The following is a 22,595-nucleotide window of genomic DNA, read 5'->3' as shown; positions in this document are numbered from 1 at the left end:
GGCAATTTTATTACATAGATCATTCATACATACAGGTGAAGCTGACGCCGACCGCCAATGCTCCTCTGTCGCATAGACCGCTATGCCTCATCAACGTCTCGCAAAAGCGTGTGCACCGAACGCGCCCGTGCGCGCAGCAAAGTGCAGTTCGTGCGACGAGGCGAACGCCATACAACGAGTGCTACACCGGCGCAAGGATCCGGCCAGGTGTGGCATATCCTTCCGCCGCACTACAACAAATTGTTATAATTATGTTTTTCCACAGGATTTTATTAAACATTATTTTTTATTAATTAATAATTAAGTCTTTGCAAAATCATGTTTCAATGTGCGATTTGTCCCGAACCTGGCCGGTTCAGTTTCCCGCGAAATTCACACGTTTCCGCGGGAGGGCTGGCGGGGGAGGGGGGTCGCGCGCGGCGACACCGCTAGTGTCCTTCGAGAGCTCAACCAGGCCGGCAGCCTGCGCGCAACGCGGAACCTTCAACCTTTGCATTCACCGACATGTAGTTTTCCATAGTGTAATTTCTTTTCAACCTTTTGTACAGTTCCGCGGTCGGCCTAAATTTACCATGAGGTACTTAACTTAATTCAATCAGTGCTCCGAGATGAGTGTTTACGTCATACGTAAGTACTGTGGGGAGAGTATGTGTTTTTACGTCGGCGCTTCACGCCCAACCTAGCCTACAGGCTACTTAGTTTTGGCCCGCACGGGGCAGCCAGCAGGCGACACGTGCCATCCAACTTAATAACGATTCAGTCCCTGGGACACACCTAGACACCACGTAGAGTCGCCGGAGACACGGGCCTACGTGTTGCTAGCCCAGTTTATCAAGTGTAATGTGTTAGCGGAATAGTTGTTCGCCTAAGTGTAATTCGTCATGTCAGGGCTTATGTATCACCGTCGTACTGCAGTGCGCCACCAAACTTAATAACGATTCAGTCCCTGGGACACACCTAGTCACCACGTAGAGTCGCCGGAGACACGGGCCTACGTGTTGCTAGCCCAGTTTATCCAGAGCTAGGTATTAGTGTAGTGTATTGTGCTTCAAAATATCGTGTGCCATGTCAGAGTGTCTTTTGTAACTTTCGCGTCACGTATACGAGTCTGCCCCTCACGCGCATAAGAATCGTGAGCCGCCACTGACTAGTCGCGTCGGGCAAACCGTTACGGCCAGAACGGGCAGCACCATGTATTGGGCTGTGCTGTATTAAATTCACCAACTATCTGAAGAGGTTTTGTGTTATTATTCAGGCGTCCCGAGTGGCCTCAACAGCTCGGGGGGCCCTACTGCGTTGACCCCTACCTCTAGCCACAAGGCCGAACCTTCCCTGAGATCACGAACTGAACAAAATCACGTCTAAATACTCAGAGGTAGCGGGGACGGCGTCAAAGCTAATAAAATTGTATTGAAAACAGTTTAACCCGTACATTACGATTACTGATTACTCTAATTTCGGAAATTTTATGAGTCATTTTGTGAAAGAGTCTGGTCTTTGCTTGGACTCGTTTTAATGTAGTGTTCTCTTAGCTTTTTATATTCCACTAATCGAGTTCAGCTTTCGAGTAATCGACTCTCAAAGAACTGTTTACAAGCTGTCACTCAAAGGTTTGTTTATTTATATGGAATCGTTCACGAAAGGGACATAACCCACCTTGGACATAACCAATGTTTGACATAGCTATCGTGTTTACAAATGACAATGACAGCAAGGGCAGTGACCACGTGTGCGTCAATGGTAAGTGATTAATGAAACCGTATATATTTGCCGTATTATAAAAAGGTAATTATTAGTAATACTTAAAATTGAGGTGATTATTATCTAGCAGAGGTGCTCATCCCAAAAGAAGCAAAGAGAACTCCATAAGTGAAATTTTTTACCGTTTGACATAATATGTAGTCTTCAAGAAAGTTACCCTTTTAATGTTTAGGTTAGCTATATTAAGAATACTATAATTTCATGCGAAAATTTGGTTAGATATTTGTAATTTCTTATCTCCGCCGCTTTTAACGAAAAGAGGAAGTTGAAGAGCATCTAATAAAGGTATTTTCGGATTTTTAACATTTTTTTTTCGCAAATACCGCTCAACTACATATATATTTACCATCACATGACCTGCAGTCATTCAGAGGGTCCGAAAAATGTTGCCTGTCCTTCATAAGTTTGATAAACCCATTCTCTAGACGGATGGACAGATGGATTACATAGGTCTCACCAGACAATTGTCATCTGAACATAGGCCTGTGGAGTTTGTATTTGTTTATTCAGTGTTTTGCATAACATTATTACTTCCAAAAAATTCAATCATGACTGAATTTTTTTAGTATTTGCTAATACAATACGTATAGGAACATAAAATAAATGGCAAACAACGTCAAGATAAATCTTTGTGTGAGAAAACATGGATTGTTGGCAGTACTAGTTTCGGATATTATTTTGGCTGTTGGATGAAAGTGACAGACAGAGGTGACGGGATATTGTAATTCTGGCCTGAATGTATCTGATTTATACCAAGAAACTTCTTTTTTTTTTTATAAGAATCAGAAAAAGGTTTAAAAATCTCAGGTACTTAAGAAATGTATATTAGTAAAATCAATCACCAATACTATGATATGCAAGGAAATATACAATAAGCACTTTTGCAATGACATAACCTCTCACAATGTCTTCCCCCCCCCCCCCCCCCTCAAATATTGATCATGGCAGAAAAATATCTTCCTACGTGAACATGTTCCGTAACTGGAAAATAATTCTGTTTGGTATTGGAGTAGTACCATTATAGCTTTGCCATTTTACCGAATAATTATACAAAAAGAGAAGTAAAAAAAACAGTAATTTCAGATTTTTATTTGCTTTTTATTTGGCGTTCACTTCTATGTTAAATAATTACCAAAATTAATTGCAGTCCAATAAGTGTGATAGATAAAATCAAATAGCCCATTACATTATGATTGGTGAACTTGCCCCAATATAACTGTGTTGTTCTTTAACCCTTCATTCCTCTTTTTTTGGTTCCTAATATCAAAATTTTATACTATGCAAGTTAAAATTTTATGATTAAAAAATAAAAGAGAGTTATTTGGAGAGGGCTTATTATAAACTAATTCAGAAAGCTGTGTTAAGAGTGCTGCTGGTGATTATCTCATCAAAATTGACGTCAACTGGGGTTTTGCCCATTTAAGCCTGGTCAGTCTCCGCTCCATTTGAGCATGGCATCCCTAACCACTCCTTCCTGGCATTTGCACCGCTAACATGTGCTGGGTGACGTGTGTTTAAATAGCGCGCCACAGACTCCGGCGAGAGGGCGCCGTAGCTTCAGTGCTCCGTCCCCTTACGTAATTATAAATTAAATTGTAACCCCTTTTTTTTTCTCGTAAGGATTTTGTGGCACAAAAGATATGCTGGGAGGGTTTTGTTTAATAAATCTTATATTTAATTTTGCATAAAATAAAGACGATACCGGACATTTCCAAGGCGGACCCAAATCTTGCCAAAGCTGGACTATGAATACTAATATTTCAATTACTAGTTGCTTTAATCTTTCTAGCCGCGAGAAAGTGCACAATAATTGTACAAGTGTTTTGTGTGTCTAGTTTTTAATAACCCTTGGCAAGCAATCATAAAAACATATCAGTAATTTGGTTCGGCGCGAGAGATGCCATCTGGCCCATGCAGAGCATTCGCATGCCCCAGACCTTCGTCATCATCGGCCGAGAGCAGATGCACCAGCACCCTGGGGACCTCACCGCTTGTATTTACTGATGAGTAGTTTTCCATTCATGTTCTTAAGTCTTTCAATCTTTCTACATTTCTCGTCGGGGTTACTCTCGGCTGGCAATCTGTTTAAATGATTATTCTTATTACTCTCCACAAGTATTTAATAATCCTTAGGTAATTATTGTGTGGACACATGTGTAGACCACACTGCAACAAAAAGTGATTCGTGCCTCGGGCGTTTTAACTGTTACAAGGACGATGTGTATGGGAGCGTGTAACTTAAACCTAGACGTGTAATTTAAATGGTGTTCCTTTCTTCTTGTGCCCATGTGTATAACATCTACTGCATGGCGGCGTGTGGGACGTCCTGAGAGCCCACTGTACCAGATAACTTTATTATTGAATTGTTTGTTAATTTGTTTAGATAGACTATCATGTGAATGTTTAAGAATTTAGATTGATTAGAGATGCACCAATGCATATAAACTTGATATAAGTTACATAACATTTTCCTTTCATAGTTTTATGTAAAAACTGTTTATGATTAATGTTGTTGTTGTTGTTGTTTGTTCTTGTTTAATGTCTTAGGGTGAACAACAGAATACATAAATAATCATTTTAATTTATTTCGGTTGAAGTTTCACCATATAATTTAAAAAAAATTTTTTTTTTTGGAGATTTAATAAAAAAACTTTTTATTCCTGTTACTAAAAACCTTTTTGAAAGTTTTGAAATTTGCTTCATCTATTTCATCTTGGGTAAATATTTACTTGGGCGGTATTTCCGAAAAAAAATGTTAAAAATCCGAAAATACCTTTATTTTATGCTATTCAACTTCCTCTTTTCATTAAAATTGGCAGAGGTAAGAAATTCCAAATACTTTAGGAGATATCGAATTTTTAAATTTCATCATATGTAGTTGAGCGGTATTTGCGAAAATAAATGTTAAAAATCCGAAAATACCTTTATCATATGCTCTTCAACTTCCTCTTTTCATTAAAAGCGGCGGAGATAAGAAATTCCAAATACTTTAGGAGATATCGAATTTTTTAATTTTGCAATACAAGACCTGTGGAACCATTCCGGCGGCGCCATTTTTGTTATTTTGCCGTGTGTTCGTGAATACGTGAATCGTGAATGCGTAATTAATAAAATGGTTGATTAGGTCAGGTCAGTTACATTATTAATACTTTCAAACTAAGCCGACATTAAAAATTATTTTGTGAATTAATTTTAATGGCTGTTTAGTTTTAAAATATTTATAATGTAACTGACCTGACCAAACAAACCCGGACAGAGGGTGAACAGTAAACTAAAATGGTCGATTAGGTCAGGTCAGTTACATTATAAATACTTTCAAACTAAGGTGATATTAAAAATAATGTGAATTAATTTTAATTATTCTTTAGTTTTAAATTATTTATAGTGTAACTGACCTTACATAACAAACCCGTAACAAAGGATGTAACAACTCACGTAAATTTTTTTGTTACTTATTACTTGCGCAACAATATCAAAATAACAAATAAGACTTTAAAATTAGAAACGTTAAAAACTCACCTAAGTTGGAGGCGGTAATTAAACACCGTTTTAAACAATAATTGAACTAAATAATCACGTATTAGTTCATTTGAATTCTGGCCTATCACGAAAAATCACGTGACATCATTATCCAATAAAAAAAATAGATACTCGTACGTAAACAAGAAACAATGGTGCACGCATCCACAGGAATGCGCTGGTTTTGTGCTGAAATTTAAAAATTCGATATCTCCTAAAATATTTGGAATTTCTAATCTCCGCCGCTTTTAGTGAAAAGAGGAATTTGAAGAGCATATAATAAAGGTATTTTCGGATTTTTAACATTTTTTTCCGCAAATACCGCTCAACTACATATGAAAAAATTTAAAAATTCGATATCTCCTAAAGTATTTGGAATTTCTAATCTCCGCCGATTTTAATGAAAAGAGGAATTTGAAGAGCATATAATAAAGGTATTTTTGGATTTTTAACATTTTTTTCCGCAAATACCGCTCAACTACATATGAAAAAATTTAAAAATTCGATATCTCCTAAAGTATTTGGAATTTCTAATCTCCGCCGATTTTAATGAAAAAAGGAATTTGAAGAGCATATAATAAAGGTATTTTCGGATTTTTAAAATTTTTTTCCGCAAATACCGCCCAAGTAAATATTTACCCAAAAAAATTTATGTGAGTTGTTACTGTACATCCTTTGTTACGGGTTTGTTAGGTAAGGTCAGTTACATTATAAATAATTTAAAACTAAAGAATAATTAAAATTAATTCACATTATTTTTAATATCACCTTAGTTTGAAAGTATTTATAATGTAACTGACCTGACCTAATCGACCATTTTAGTTTACTGTTCACCCTCTGTCCGGGTTTGTTTGGTCAGGTCAGTTACATTATAAATATTTTAAAACTAAACAGCCATTAAAATTAATTCACAAAATAATTTTTAATGTCGGCTTAGTTTGAAAGTATTAATAATGTAACTGACCTGACCTAATCAACCATTTTATTAATTACGCATTCACGATTCACGTATTCACGAACACACGGCAAAATAACAAAAATGGCGCTGCTCGAATGGTTCCACAGATCTTGTATTGCAAAATTAAAAAATTTGGTATCTCCTAAAGTATTTGGAATTTCTTATCTCCGCCGCTTTTAATGAAAAGAGGAAGTAGAAGAGCATATGATAAAGGTATTTTCGGATTTTTAACATTTTTTTTTTTGCAAGTACCGCTCAACTACATATGATGAAATTTAAAAATTCGATATCTCCTAAAGTATTTGGAATTTCTTACCTCCGCCACTTTTAATGAAAAGAGGAAGTTGAAGAGCATAAAACAAAGGTATTTTCGGATTTTTAACATTTTTTTTCGGAAATACCGCCCAAGTAAATATTTACCTCATCTTGTTTTGCTGTAATGAACTGTAAAATTGTAAAAAAAGGTGAAAGAATTTATCATCTTACTTCCATAATAATTTTTTTACGGAAGTTTCTTATTATTTTTTTTTCACGAGATTTATTTCACAAATATTTTGTAACTGTACTTTTTCCTTGCAGTACTGTGTTAGCAATAACAAAGATTGCTATGGCTTTGAATAAAAAAAGTAGATCTTTGGCTATTTGATTTAAATTATGTGTATTATAATGAATTATTTCCTTTGTTTGTAAACACTTAGATGTAATTTATGTCATCAATACTGTATATTAAGAATATCTCACAGCACTCTAACTTGAACATTGCTGACAGTTTATTGGTCAAACCAAAATTGTTTGCTTGCAGCAAATGAGGGGAAATAAGAAAAGAACACATTAATGGCTGAGTTAAGCTAATCCATATACTAGTTGCTTCTGATTGTGTAATTTTGATGTAATATTAATTCATGTTGATATAATAGATTTTCTGTTGGACTAAAGTACCATAAATGTTCTTCTCTGCAGCCAGAATGGTCTGGTTTTGCATGGAGGTATGACCCTCTGCAAGCTGGAAGCATTGATGGGACGGACAGTGAGCCCCATGACAAGGCTATCATAAGAGCTCTTGAAGCAACGTACATTCCAAACAAAAATATTGAAGGTAACCCTGCTAACACCATTTTTGTGGCAAGGTTGGCAAAGGAAACTACAAGCAGTACGATTAGAGAGGTAAGTAGTTATGTGTAACATTTTTCGGTATAAAAGAGCAAAGGAAAACACCACATGCCATCCAATAACATCCACTATTTAGCAGGGCAATGTTTCCAGTGTTAATGACCAGTCTGCATGCGTGTGATGACAGAGCTCAGTTCCTGAAGTGTTGCTTCTATGTTTGTCTGTGGTGTGTCGGTCGTACTAGATTCCGTGTGTGTGTGTTTTTTTTGCATTGTTACCTCCTGTCCGGAGAAGAGGGATGGGAGGGCAAGATTTTCAATCACAGAGGTGTGGTGCAAAAGTATGTGAAATAAATGTTTATTGTTAATAAAGGTTTTCACAGTAAACATCACCCTTCAATACACCAATTAAATAGGCTTGACATTAAACTTCGGAGACATTAATTTGAGGAATACCATGAGAAGTGCCACGCTTCTGTGAACAAAAAAATAACAATGGTTAAATACAAATTTACACAAGTTTTATTAGGGCCATTATCTGGAGCCGGCAGGGATAGTAAATTAATTTTACATATAGGAAATACCCTTGTAACTAACAAACATCAAAATGACAATAACAAACTTTTTACAACTCAAGTTTTGTTCACTTTCTTTTAACAGCCCTTGATTTTAAAATATTCAAAGAAATCGGTTTACTGTTATACAGAAATAAAAGAGACCATGGTGAAGTATATGATCAATGACAACAGAAATGAAATAGAGTATAGGGTATAGCACAGTTTAAACAACACCATATAACTTGGTTTCTCTGGTTATGAATATATCCTTTAAATTCATATAACATATACTCTTACTGTGCTATAATTGAAAATGAACAATTATTTAAAGTTTTTACAGCACAATATTATTTCACTAGACTGTTTTTCTGGTATAGTGTGTATGCTCGATCTTACTTATCTTTATGTTTCACCACGCCCCAAATTACGTGTTCCAAAACTCCGAAATGTTTACGTTTTTACACATACTTTAATTTATGCTGTTATAGTAGTGAGTCTTAACTAAATATCAGACAACAACCACGGCGGTACTCTTATTCCGGTGTACACCCCGTCGATATTGCGGAGTGTCTTATTTTCATTTACTCGCCTCGTGCTGTTGCTGCCTGGAGTTCTACTCAGCTTTGGACGCCTGCGGAATGCTTGCCTATTGCAGCAGCTGACCACGCTGAGAAGTATTGGGTCGGCGCCTGCCAAACGGTAGTGGCGACGTCGGTGCGGACTCCTGCCCGTCACTACTTCTCCAGCTCCACGTTGTTGCTGTGTACTGCTGCTAGGAAAGATGGTCGTTACACAAGCACTACATTGATCAGGAATGTATTGTTACTTCGTGAAATGTTTAGTCGAGTACTGTCACGTAAATTATACGTTGGTTAGTGACGTTTCAAAATGTTACGTCACCGTAGTCCTCAACGTAACTGGTAGTTGGTAAAATTTAAGGCGTATGACCTCAACCCCTCATCCGATGCCTGCGCACTGCTACCTATACTTACTGCTGTTATAAATGTCATGTCCAGTTAAACATATTAAATATCCTGTGACTTCTTCACGAGACATTCCCCTTTATTCAACAAACGAAGCAAATTTTTCTATGTCTTCACTCTGCGAAAAATTCTAAGTCCAACGATTACTATTTCATTACGAAATTTCTCTAAGTCCATCGTTGACTTGTTCTTTCAACTGAGCCGAAATATTTTCAAAGTTCCTTAGGGACTTAGTTTCTGACGGCGTCTCTTACCGTATTTTCCTGGCAGTAGCAGTTGGCACGTTCGCGGGCAGCATGACGGAGGAGGTCGTTGGTGCGGGTCGTGGTCACCGCAAGTTCACGCAGCCGGGGTGAGTCAGGGACTGACTGACAATCCACTGGAGTGGGCCGTATTTATAGTCCGCTGGGCCCCGACCGATCACACTGAAGAACAGTCTGGAAGCCCGCGGCGGAAGTTCGGCTCGTCGGTAGTTCCGGCGCCAAGCCCGCGAAGCTGATCCGAGTCGAAATGACCCGACCGATGGCTTGCTGTCAGGCGCGCAGTATTCGAACAGTGCGCGCCCCTGTGCTGTGGTTGGTATCCAAGCGACAGGCAGGGGCGCGGTCTTGAAATTCATCAAAGTTACGCAGTACGAAACTGCGTAAGAGCATATTTGTTGCCTTGATTTTGTAATGCAAGGCAGTCTACAAATATTCATGTGTATGTAGTATTGTCATCATTCACTATTCTTTCTTGTTATTTCATTGTGATTACATATTTTATTTCTTCATTGAAATTTTTTGTGAGGTGTATACATGTATATTTTTTTACAAAAGGTAATCTAGACTTGTTTCCTGTGTCTGTGCCTTTATTTGCAAAAGCCTGGGTTCTCCAAGTTGAACAACAATGTGTTATAATAACATGCCTACACTGTAAGGCAGTTGGTTTCCTGTCCCATTAGCAAGAGAACACAAGGTTATGGACATCTAACTGAAAATAAAACCTTCTGTCATAAAATTTAGCGTCAGCACAAAAAAAATCAATGGTCCTTGCCTTGAGGCAAACTGTGTTAGTTTGGAAGAGTAATTGATTGCATCTTGACTTCTTGACCATAAAAAGCAAAAATCCTAAAAGTTAAAATTTTGGTTCACTGGTGCATCACTGCTTACTCTAAAACAATCATCTGAAGATTGTGCCCCTGGGAAGGTGCCTGTGTGATAACTGATAAGTAATTGGTTTGAAAACATGTGTTTGTATAAAATAGTGCCTTCAAGTATCCCAAATAACCTATCATTATATCAAATTGCATCTTCCCAAGTACCTGTTGAACAAATAAAACAAATTCTTGCTTGTACATGTTAATTAATTCTAAACTAGCACCAGAAACTGCACATTAGAAAGGTGTCTGGCAAGATGAATTAATACAGAATGTTCTAACATTATTATTGTGTTATCTGCAGGTGTTCTCAGAATATGGATCCATTCGCAGGTGTACCATTGTGCGAGACCTAGTCACAGGGTATTCCAAGTGCTATGGTTTTATTGAGTATGAACAAACTTCTTCAGCATCAAAAGCATACCGGAAAGCAAATAGGATGGTAATTGATGGAAAGAAGGTTTTTGTTGATTTTGAATGTGAGAGGCTGCTAGAGGGATGGAAGCCACGTCGATTAGGTCAGTAGATACACTACTTGGTAAATGTCATAGAAAATTCCACAGAAAAGCTCTGTTAATCTCTCGGAAGTTAATCTTCCATAAATATTAGATTGTTTTAAAGGGTGTACCAATATAAAAATTATAATTTCCAATAAAATAATTGAAGTGTTTTGAGAAATGGTTGAAATTCTTATTTTAATACACCTGCTCCTCGAAGGAACAGCCAGATTCATTTCAGAAAAACAGAGTGGTAATTAAAACAGAGTTAATCAAATATGTTTTTTTTCCCCATAAGAGTATGTTAATCAAAATAATTCCTTTTCCAATCAGGTAAGTGTGTTTGCTGACAAACATTAGAATGAAGACACTACTTATGTTAAAATCAATTTACAGTACTAATATATGTCTAAATACATTTGAAGTTTGAAATACATTTTGAAGCTAAACAACCTAAAATTAATGTATTTTCTTGGCTTCTGGGTGTAGGCCGTGTCAGGTAATTATCTTGCGACGTTTCGGCAGTTATTGCAGCTGCCATCATCAGGTAGAGTAAGACCAAGAAAATGCAGACAATGGCAGTGAAAGCGTGCAATCTTTATTAACCTAAAATTAAATTCAAAAAATTCACAGGCCACATTGTTTACATAATAGGACTTTGGCATAATATTCCTAAGAGGCTCAAACTACATTTCTAAGTTATAAAATAATGTTATTAATAAAGGAGATATATTTCAATTATAATAAGATCTAAAAAATAATAAACTAAAAGTATTCTATTGTTAGAAAGATTATTTAAGTTGTTAATGTAATTCCAGACATTGCTGTTTACTAAATGTGTCTGCCATGATTTGCCACTAGTGCATCCTAGGTAAACTAGCCCTGAGAGCTGCTGCTGACGTAAGGGAGGGCGTAATATTTAACCGTTGGCTCAACACTCGAGCTGTTGTTGGAGATAAATACCAATAAAGGAAGCAAATAGGTATCAGGAAAAGAGCAAAATATTGTTTGTTGATTTATCACACCATTAATTCATTGCATTGTATTTAATGCTAGACTTAGCCATTGTGCACGCACAAAAATAATAATTCCAGCAGAAGAAAAAAGTGCTTCTTCAAATCATGCCGTAATTTATTGGCGTCGTTATTTAAAAACCACACAAATCAAACAGCGTTAGTTTGAGGGCACAATAAGAGTTCAAAATCTTGTATTTCTTGAATATATACTAAGACAGTCAAGATCAGCAGCCATGTTTGCAGTTACCATTTTTTTATTGATATACATATCTGCCAAAGAAATTAGTAGAATAATTGATTAATACCTAGCCATATGTATATGTGGCTACAGCAACAACAACATAGTTTACTGTTGGAGCCAAACATTTATCGTACTAGTTTTTTCAATTGTTAGTTCTTGCAACAGTTTGGCTCCATACAGATGTAATTATCACCCACTAAGATGTTTTTGGAACATAGTGTTCACTTGGCAAGTATGCATGTGCATATATGCAGGGTCTCCACTGCTAGTACTATAATACTACATCTAGTACTTTAGATTGATTTTTAGTATGTTTACCCATAGTTATAGAACTTTTTTGAAGTGAAACTCCCTTTAGGAGAACAAATTTTTCCCTTTTTAGCAACAGCAGTAACTGAAATAATATTTTCAACAGAAACATTGAACAAAAGTATGTAAATTACAAAACAAAGTACAATATCTTTTGTTTGAAAGGACTACTTTCACAAAAAAAAAAAATTATCTGCTGCAGTTTGCACAGTTTTAGAAGAACAAATTAATTCAGCAACACTTAAAAAACTTAGTATTTTTATTTTATTTATATCCCTACAAAAGTGTAAACATAATATTAAATAAATTACAGTTTAGTTTATTATACATTGTAGTATATTTTGAATACTATTAAAGCAATTTAAAAAAAAATGATAATTGATCAATAAAAGTGTCAAGTGCAAGAATTCAGTTGGGACATTGACTTCAAAATACAGGCAGAGGCTTGATAATACCCAAGTTGAGTTTTTTTTTTTAATGTTTATTTGTTGTTAGTTCAGTGACTTTACATTTTCAGTTCATTTTTATAAGAACGTAGCAATATGACAAAATTATCGAAACTGTGTAAACCATAAAAAATAAAAATCAGTACTTGTACTGTTCCCCTGCTGAAGTTGTTACAAAATATTTTTGCACAGTAAAGACATTGCATATACGTGAAGAAATGTTAACAATACATTGCAATACAATAAAGTGTTTTCATTTCAGGTGGTGGCTTTGGAGGGAAGAAAGAATCTGGGCAGCTTCGCTTTGGAGGAAGAGATAGACCATTCAAAAAACCCATTGCTGTTCTGAAGTCAAGTAGTTCAAAAAACAATGACCAAATAATATGATATTAAGTTTTGTAGTGTAATTTGGCATAACCATGATATTTCACACTTGTGTGCTTATTCTAAGTTTATCGTATCGATCAAATTTTTTGTTGCCTATTATCATTCATTCTCTACAGTTTCATATTCCAAATTTTTCAATATGTATAAAATCGTTACAAACTATAGTTTCGTAACGAGAGGGTACATGCTTTTGAAAGCCCCTCACAATGCCCATTTCCTTGTCAGTAGGGCTGGGCGATTCCACAGATTTCATTTCGATTCCGATTCAAATTACTGTAAAAAATTGAAATTTCGATTTCGATTCAATTCTTTAATTCTAGAGCAAATGCATAAGGTAAACAAGTGTAAAAAAATTTCTAACAATGTAGGCAAACATTCTTAGAATCATTACTTAATGAAGTCCAAATGTCTGTGGTTAAAGCTATGGAATTTACTCTGCCGTCAATGTCTGTTGCCAGTTTTGTTTTTATTCTTTCAAGATGATGTTCATAAAGATCTGGAATTACACGCCTTACAAATGTTCTGCCTAGAAAATGCAGTTTGCTATGTCTGCTGGACAATTTTCTGTTTGGGTACAGATGAAGATGGAAGTACCACAGATTTCATTTGAGATTGCAATTTTAAAAATTCGCAATATACATCAGTGTGTTTTGCGAGATGTTTAACCATGCTGGTTGTGCTCCCATGAACTTGTTTAAGTTTGTTGCCATATGTTTTGCATTTTGAATGCGTTTCTGACACTTTTTCGTAAAATTTCCAAACCGCACTTCGACCTTTAAATGCACCTTTCACGTTTTCACTCAGTTCTACAATCAGCACAAAGATGGTTTTCACACTAGAAACTCAACACGGTATTGGACGTGACAAAATAAAATAAACATGATGGATCATTTCTCATTTCCACAGTACTAACGCTCTTGCATTTTCCATTAATGTCGTCGGCATCTGTGATACTGCAGTGAAGGCATATATGTTAAGACAAAGAAAAAGAACACAACTACCACATGTGTAGCTATCAAACTTCCTCACTTAAAAAAACACATAAAAGCAGAACCCGGAACCAAAACAAAGTGGTTATCACAGATATAGTGCAACAACTGCACAGCTTCGATGGAAGAATCAGACTTTTTTATGTCCAAGCCGTGGTACTGAAGTCTGCCACCATTAGCGCTCAAGTTGCAGACAATTCGGCAGCCATTTTGTAGAAGTGTTGCGTGCACGTCGGTATCATATCTATGAAGCTAAGGTAGTGTTTATTTACCGCTTTCGGTGTTTGAGGTTATATTCACAGCCCAGAAATGAAATTTATTAGCCGATTGGTTCGTGGACTTTCCTATTGCATAATTGTGTTTCTCGGCCGTTTGTAATAAAGATATTTTTTTTTCCCATTTTGAACAAAATGAGTGTTGTTATTTAGAGGATTGGAGGTAAATATTGCTTATGAATCATGAGTGTTTGGCAGAACCAATATTCGTAGATATGAAGAACGTCGCTAAATGGAATATTCGTTGAGGATTTACGTACCGTAAAACGGGGTGAATAGCAACAATTTTAAACTTTGTAATCTCAAAGTTCATTGGTATATAATGATGTTGCCAACATATATATTTTTATAGTCTTATCTTGGGTGGTAGTTTCTAAATCTATAATGTATATGCGGCAATTAAAATTATTAGTATTATAAATTAATAAATTTTTTGCTGTTGCAATTCACCTCCCGAATGGGGTGAATTGCAACAACAGTGTTTTTGTTATGAATGTTGCTAGTAAGACATCTGGAAGGGTGAAATGCAACAGTACATTCATGAATAGATTTTTATTAAATTATTTTCAAGTCATTACCATCATTAAAACTTAAGAGAATTAAAAAAAAAAGCAAAACATTAGGGCCTAATTTACACAAGTTAACATATTATTTCAAAATAAATGCGCATTGCACTTGTTTACATTTATATATAGCTGCAAATTTTGTGATCTAAATTAACACAGATTTCAAGCCACATCTTATTGATTCCACTTTTCTGATGATGTTGAAAATTTCAACACTCCTCTTCTTAAGACAGAAGGAGGTTTCACTCTGCCTATAATTTGAGAAAAAGAAAATGCACAAATATCTAAGACTAGAGGGTACACAAAAAGACCACCACCAATGAGATCTTTAGAATGAACTTTTTTCTCTCTCAAAAAACTCCCCTGAAACATGCCATCTTTTTGTTCTGGTGATTTTTGCACCACACCAATATAAAACTGGCTAAGAAATTGTACTAGCAACCAGTCTCCTTCTTTCACACAATCAATCTGTACACTAGAAACATTTTTAAATGTCTTGCCATTTCGCATCACGTGAGGTTGTGCCAATGTCTCTAGGGATGTGGATGGTGACTCCGATATCAACTCTTCTATTCTATCAGTGATTGGTTCTGATATATCACGCACAACACACTCCTCGGGATCATCAGTTTCTTCCGAATCACCACAAAAATCCATTCCTTTGACACTTCGACCTGGCACGACTTGAACTTTTTTCCTTTGTTGACGTTGTTTTGGTAGGTCATTGTACCGCATTGACTGCAATATGTTTACTACAACGTCATCAACAACAGCACCATTGGTTTCTCTAGAATGTAGACTGTGGTTAGGCAAACGAGAAAGAACTGCCTCAGCATCTATCGGAATAATTCCACATTTCCTGAAGCCTGATACTACATTCTTCTTCTGGTTAGGTTCGATCTTGGACATCAGTGTTTTCAACAGATGTGGAAAAGTGGTTTTTGGAACTGATGATTCCTTCCTACCTGGACCTTTTTTCCATTCTGTTAGTATTGTACGCCAAGCCATCTTCAGTGGTCTAAAACATGCCACATCTAAAGGTTGTGTCAAGTGAGTTGAATTGGCTGGAAGAAAGACAAATGAAATATCATGTTCGGTACATTTCTGAATGGTGTCAAGAGAGAGATGTGATGACAAATTGTCCCCTATTAGGACTTTTTTCCCAGGTCCTAATTTGTTACAATATTTTATTGCAATTTCCGACACCCAATCCTCAAAGCAAGAGGCATCAAACCAGCCAGAGATGGTTCTGTTGTAACGTGCTCCTTTTGGTCCACCTACTGTCCAAGACTCATATAAATGTTGTGCCTTGTAAACAACATAGGGTGGTAGGCCATCACCATTACCTGCTGCTGCAAACATGACAGATGTTGCAGATTTGCTGTGATTGACAACACGTTCTGGATATTTAATTCCTCGTTTTGCGATGATTTTCTTTCTACCAGGGTCATCTTGTAGGTTAGATTCATCATAATTTATGATGTGGGATGGTGGAACATCACATAGTGATATATCAAGATGGGAAAAATACAGCTTCAATTCATCATAGGAAACGCCTGCCCTGCTGCGTTTGATGTTCTGACACATGCGCTCTGAAAGTCTACCCTTATGTCGTTTCAAAAATAACCTAGCAAATTCTTTCCCAGGCATGTTGTTTGCAAACTTGCTCACACGACGACCACTTTTGTCTAAATAATGTTTTACTATCATTCGTAAATCATAGCCATCCATTGGATAACCCCACTCGCTCACCTGTACTAACCTGTCGACAATAAGGGTCTCCACTTCAGGAGGTAAAACCTGTTGTCCTCCAATCTGTCGTATTGTCTCACCTTTTTTCTTCTTTTTTATGAATCGCGAAAGCACTGTATGGTCAAGGTTGTATTTCAAAGCAGCTTTCCTGACACTGCATACTAGGCCTTTTTCAATGTCACTCATTGCACATTGCAACACTTCCTGTGAATGTTTTCTATATTGTCTGCTGCATGAATCACGAATATAAACGCGCGGCATTTTAACAATAATTACACTAGAGAAACGAGTTACACTGATTTACTATTGTTATGATGTCAATACACATCAAATTACTAACATTGTATACCCTGTGACATAACCTCTAGCCAAACACACACAACAAACAGCTGTTGCAATTCACCCCACTTTTAGACAGCTTGATTAACTTTACAGAAAAAAATTCTCAACTATTTAAATAGCCTCCAACGTTGTTTCCCTAAGTTAAATATCATGACAAGATACCACTAAGAATAATTTTTTACCATTGAATATATAACTTAACACGAGGAAAATATTTTTCTAGATAAAGTTATTTCCTCTTTGAAAAGTAATATATTTTTACTTATTTATTCTGTTAATGCCACGCCAAGGAATATTCGGGTGCCATATTGGAAATTATTTTTTTAGGTACCCTGTTTTATGTATATTATGAAAATGAATTCGAGAAACCACATAAGATATATGTTTTTTCGTCATGAAGGATATTATTACACTCCGATGTTTTGTTGCAATTCACACTCCTGTTGCAATTCACCCCGTTTTACGGTACATACAAAGTTTATGTGCAATTTAACGGAATGTGTGGAAATTGTCACCATGCAAATGACCTAGACAAAGTTCGAATTTTTCGAATCTTAATTTTAAAGAAGAAACGATTTCGATTATTTACGGAATCGAATCGAAATCGTAATTTTCGATTAATCGCCCAGCCCTACTTGTCAGTTTTCATGCTTATTTTCTGCTTGCGCACCTCTGCTCCCGTGTAGATTACAATTTAGCATCCTTCAAAGAGGGTATGGCTCTTGTTTTAAAAGTTTTCATGCTTGAAGTCTTACCTTAAACCGTACTAGAACATGTTCTATTTTTCTTCTATACCCACGATCCGAAGTCGTTACAAGGATGGACCCGCGTGTGATACACCGTTGTGGAGTCACCTAGTGTAAATATTGAAATTATTTAATGTATTTAATAATTTCGGTTTCTCTAGCCTACCTCTCTCAGTTTTAAGAATTGTATCTAGAAGCTTGTGTCTGAAAGTCAAGGTAAAGTGTGTCAAAAGTATGTTAAATACTAATATCGTGACTAGACCTTGTAATAAAGAGTAAACAAATTCAAATGTACGGTTTATATTTGTGTGTAATGTTTGTGACAATGGTGACAATACACTTTGACATGCACAAAATCACACTTAATAGAAATAAACTGAACTTAAAATAATTTATTTTAAACTACAGATGGAATTTGTTATTACTCTCAATTTCCAAGCATCTAACAATTCTTTCACTTGAGTGAATTATCTTTACAATCAAATGTTAATTATTTGGATGTTATTTTAACATACTTCAGTCCGGTAGAGCTTGGACTACTGGGTACTAAACTTGCAGTACCAGTCAACCAAAATAGCAATACGTTATTCCAATATCAAATTCCATCTATACTCGTTAATACTATCTAGCTCGGGATCGTGATTCCGGAGTTTGATTTGTAAATCTAAAGATGAACAAGTTAATCGGTTTCCTTTACAAAGAATATTCAATATATAACAGATTCTAGTTCTGTGAAAAATGTTTGTCTTGTTTAAATTGTAATTCGCTAGGGTACTTCTTCTATATTCAGCGAGTCTTCGGGTGATGGGGTAAGGAACCAAACCTTGCTGCAGGATACCCACGAGACGTGTAGGTTCTCGGAGACTCCTTGGTTCGCCTCATTCAGGACTGCGATATTGGTGTTGCTCCTCCGTCCTCTAGCGTGCGGCAGGAATACGCGCTGTCACGACTCCATCCTTCAGACTATGGCTGCGACTGGGCTGGACTGCGCGACGTTCATCCTTCCCGGGCTCGAACTGCGACTTTTCAATCTTCGACAGGATTCTTCTTTCTTCGGAATTATAAACGGCATTTAATCTTCGTAGTTTCAAAGCAAATTAAAGTAATTTGACGATCTCTTGAACATGGATTTTTGTCGACTTCTCTTCTTAAGTAATTATTTAAAATCTTGATGTCTGAGTATTATCTTCGTCGATTAAAATTATTATTTTCTTCAAAAAACTCAGTTAATATTGGCATTAATAACCATTTCCAATCTTCTATAAATATTCAATTATAAATCAATGTCAAAATCGTTGCGTTCTAGCTGTTGTCTTAATCAAGTCTCAATTCGTTCTAAAAGAATATTTTCCCCGTCACTAGTAAAAGATTTTCGTTAGTTTGTTGTTAAAACAAAAAATAGTAAAATTACTAACCATTACTGACGTGTTCATCTTAAAATTAATAGTAGTTTAAAAAAATACTGCTATGCTAGCCTTGACTATATTTAAAATAAAAATTAACATAGAGTAATACATAGACAAAACGATAACCAAAGAAATTTACAGTCTGAATTAATCATAGAGTACAAATATAAACATATGGGATAAAATGTAATTAAACAAAATAAATATTAAAGGAAATTAAATATTTACTTTCTATAAAGTGTAAATATTGCCTTTATACCGTATTGGTCCGAATATAGGCAGACCTTTTTTGCTAGTATTGTCAACCTTGAAATCTAGAGTCTGCCTATAATGGGGCACTAGCCAAAATAGTATAATTAAACACATACATTTCAAGGAGAATCACTTATGGCATAAAAATGTTATCAGATATACAATTCATTGACCTAAAATGACGCCGTACTTACGTGGAATTAGTAATTTTTCCAACTTGAAATTTAGTAAACACACTTAACCCCAATAACATATCATATTTTAAGTACACTGATGTGGTTACTTGTAGCACATAGCTTTTAAAAGCTCGGTATGGTTATTTTTAAACCGTATTTAACATGCTACAGTAATTTTATTTGCTTGTAAAATGTGGTATTTACAGTAAACAATTAGTAAAAACAAACAATTAGTAAAAACAGCAAATTTGCCGTAAGGTTATTTACCGTAGTATGCTTTATTTACTCTTCCACCACAGGAAAATCAAAATAATGGCACCAGTGTTGGCAACTTGTAGTTGTGACACGTCAAAATTAAACGTACCGGTAAATGTTTTTACGTCACAATTTCTATGAACTTAGAAAATTTAGCCATTGCTGTATAAAATGTTGGCACCACTACAAAATAATGCGAAGATAAACGGAAACACAGCTTATAAATATTTATATATTTTCGTAAGTAAGAATAACAAATTTTGTCAGTTCAATAAATACTAACTTAGTTGAAGTATTACTGTGGTAATATGCTGCTAATAATCAAATTTATTTTTCCCTGATTTTGAATGAGCTGTAGAAGGGGTCGGCCTATTTTCGGACCAATACGGTACACTCGTATATATTTTCTTTCATTAATATTTGGGGACAAACCAAATGTATTGGTATGCCGAATGAAACTTCGTGATAGTGGAACTGTTCTGAAATACATTTCTTAATCTTAAATAGTCATGGATATAAATAATTGCACTGAATAATATGCAAGAAAACTGAATTAATGTTACTGCGTAACCGGGTTAGTTCACAGTCCCGTGAATTAAGTAAACTTTTGATGTGGTTCAAACCCTGTCACTGAAAATATATAGCAAGGAAAATTAAATTACCTCTGTGTGGACATCTTGAATAACAAATTTAAACATCAATGGGATGGCGGCGCGGTTGGATGTGTGGTGTTCTCGGCTGTGTTAATTAGGACGTTTATAGTTAAAATTTTCTGTGGAGGCGTGTGATGGAGTTTTAAACTGAGTGCGGTGTTATTTTCTAAAGTCAACACAAGTTGCGTAAAGGGGGTTTGAATAGGGGGAACTTGAAATTCGGAGTGAAGCTCGGTGGCAAGGACACGTGGCTAGGTGGTTGTTATTAAGGATGGGAGGTAAGGTTAGATGTAAGGGTTGTAAAAAGGTGTGGAAAAGGGGGGATGAGGGAGTGCAGTGTGATGGGTGCCCCGGGTGGTTTCACGGAAAGTGCGGCGGGGTTATGGCGGGTCTGGAGAGCCTGGTGGATGTAGTGTGGTGGTGTGACAAATGCAATGGGGAGAAGGAGAAAGCCGACAGGGGAATGTTGGTTGAAAAGGGGGAAGACATGTGCACGGGATTGTGGGGGACGGAGGAAAAAGGGGATCCTATTCAGAGACAGGAGATAGTGAGGTTAGGAGGAGCAGTGAGGCCTGGGTGGAGGGAGATGCAGGAGTGGATAATGGAAGGATTGTGGAAGGAGGAGGAGATAAATCTTGTCAAGAGTGTGACAGATGGAAAAGGGAATTGGAAAGGGACCTAGCTGGGAGGGAGAGGAAAATGGAGGGACTTGTAAATGAAAACAGGAGGGAAGTGGACTCGATGAGGACAGGTTGGGAAAAGTGTGAGAAGGAATTGGGTCAGCTAGGCCAACTGGTAAATTCGCTGAGGGCGGAAGTAAGGAACTTGAAGGAGGAGGTAGAAGAAGGAAAATTGAAAAGACTAAATGCGGAAAGAGATAGAGACAGGAAAAGAGACCGGCGTTGGGATCTAGAGGAAAAACTGAGGTCCCTTGAGGAGCAGAGGAAAATACAGTGGGGGTACAGGACCTGGGACAGGAAGAGGGTGTGGCAGGGGACAAATGATGGGAAACCAGAAGAGTTGAGGGACAGGGAGGAGGGAGTGGTGGGTAGAAATACTGGTGGGAAAGACAAATGGGTGAGAAGAGACCACTGAGCTGATGTGGTGAGAAACGGGGGCCTGGAAGCAGGTGGGAATGCTGCTGAGGGGCTGGAAGAGGGCGGGAAAGGATTTGTTACAGTAGAGATGGAGAGGAAAAGGGGGGAAGAGGTGGACGTAGTGAGGAGGAAGAAATTGTTGGGGAGAAGCGAGATTGCAGGAGTAGAGGAGGAAAAAGGAGAGCGGAAGAAAATTTTCATTATTTGGGACTCAATGATGAGGGGAGTTAGGGTTAGGGGTCATGGGGAGGAGGTGTACAGAACATTCAGGGGCGGAAGGAGATTGAGGGACTTGACAGAAGTGGTAAGGAGCATGAGGAGGGAAGGAAATGTGAGGTCAGTGATAATACAGGGCGGAACTAACGATGTAATTTATGCGGATGGAGTAGAGCATGTGAAGGAGGGATTGGAAAACCTTGTGAGGGAAATAAGAAAGAAATGGGGCCAGGAGACGGGACTGGTAGTGCATGGGGTTCTCCCAAGGAAAGGAGTCCCGGCAGGACGGATAGAGCAGGCAAACAGGGAGATGAAGGGAATTTGTGATAAGATGGGAGCAAGATATGTGAACGTGGGAAAACACCTAGGGGAGGGAGATGTCAGCGAGGATGGCATCCATCTTAGTCAGAGAGGGAAAGGCAAGCTAGCCAGGTACCTGGAGGTGGAGGTTGTAAAAATGCGTAGGGCGGTGGTAGGAGGGGGGGACCATTCGGTAAACAGAGAAATGAGGGGAAGGAAAGGGAGCGGATAGGGGAAGGGGAGAGATTAGGACTGTCAATGGAGGGGGCGGAAAGAGTAGAGGGAGGGAGGTGGAGTGGAGGGATCAGAAGAGAGGAAGTGAATGAAGGAAGAAAACGGGTGAAAGTGGCAGTGATAAACTGTAGGAGTGTCTATAGAAAGTTGGATGAGTTTTGGAGTGTCGTGGAAGCATATGGGGTGGACATTGCCATAGCAGTAGAGACGTGGCTGGACAAGGAAATAGGGGATGGAGAACTGCAGGGGGCAAACTATGAAATATTTAGAAGAGACAGGAACAGGACAGGAGGAGGGATTATGGTATGTGTGCATGAGGGACTAGTAGGAAAGATTGAATGGGTGGGGGAAAGTGTGGAAATAATGGAATTGAAGATAAAAGGTAAAGGGAAAGACTCCATGCTGCTGGCAGTGT

The 22,595-nt window shown here is 37.1% G+C and overlaps 1 protein-coding gene across 1 annotated transcript; it reads left to right on the top strand.

Annotated features, from left to right (window-relative positions):
- The first annotated feature begins 1,592 nt into the window (after positions 1-1,592).
- LOC134532866 (U11/U12 small nuclear ribonucleoprotein 35 kDa protein-like) lies at positions 1,593-22,111 on the top strand. The gene is made up of 5 exons (XM_063369865.1): positions 1,593-1,740; positions 7,199-7,402; positions 10,330-10,543; positions 12,797-12,876; positions 21,165-22,111. Exons 1-5 carry the CDS (start codon positions 1,699-1,701, stop codon positions 21,426-21,428), a joined length of 804 nt encoding a protein of 267 aa, XP_063225935.1. The 5' UTR covers positions 1,593-1,698; the 3' UTR covers positions 21,429-22,111.
- The last annotated feature ends 484 nt before the right edge of the window (positions 22,112-22,595 follow it).

Source organism: Bacillus rossius, chromosome 6, assembly GCF_032445375.1.
Source record: "Bacillus rossius redtenbacheri isolate Brsri chromosome 6, Brsri_v3, whole genome shotgun sequence".
Lineage (NCBI taxonomy): Eukaryota > Metazoa > Arthropoda > Insecta > Phasmatodea > Bacillidae > Bacillus > Bacillus rossius.
This window is presented reverse-complemented; position numbering and strand designations above follow the sequence as displayed.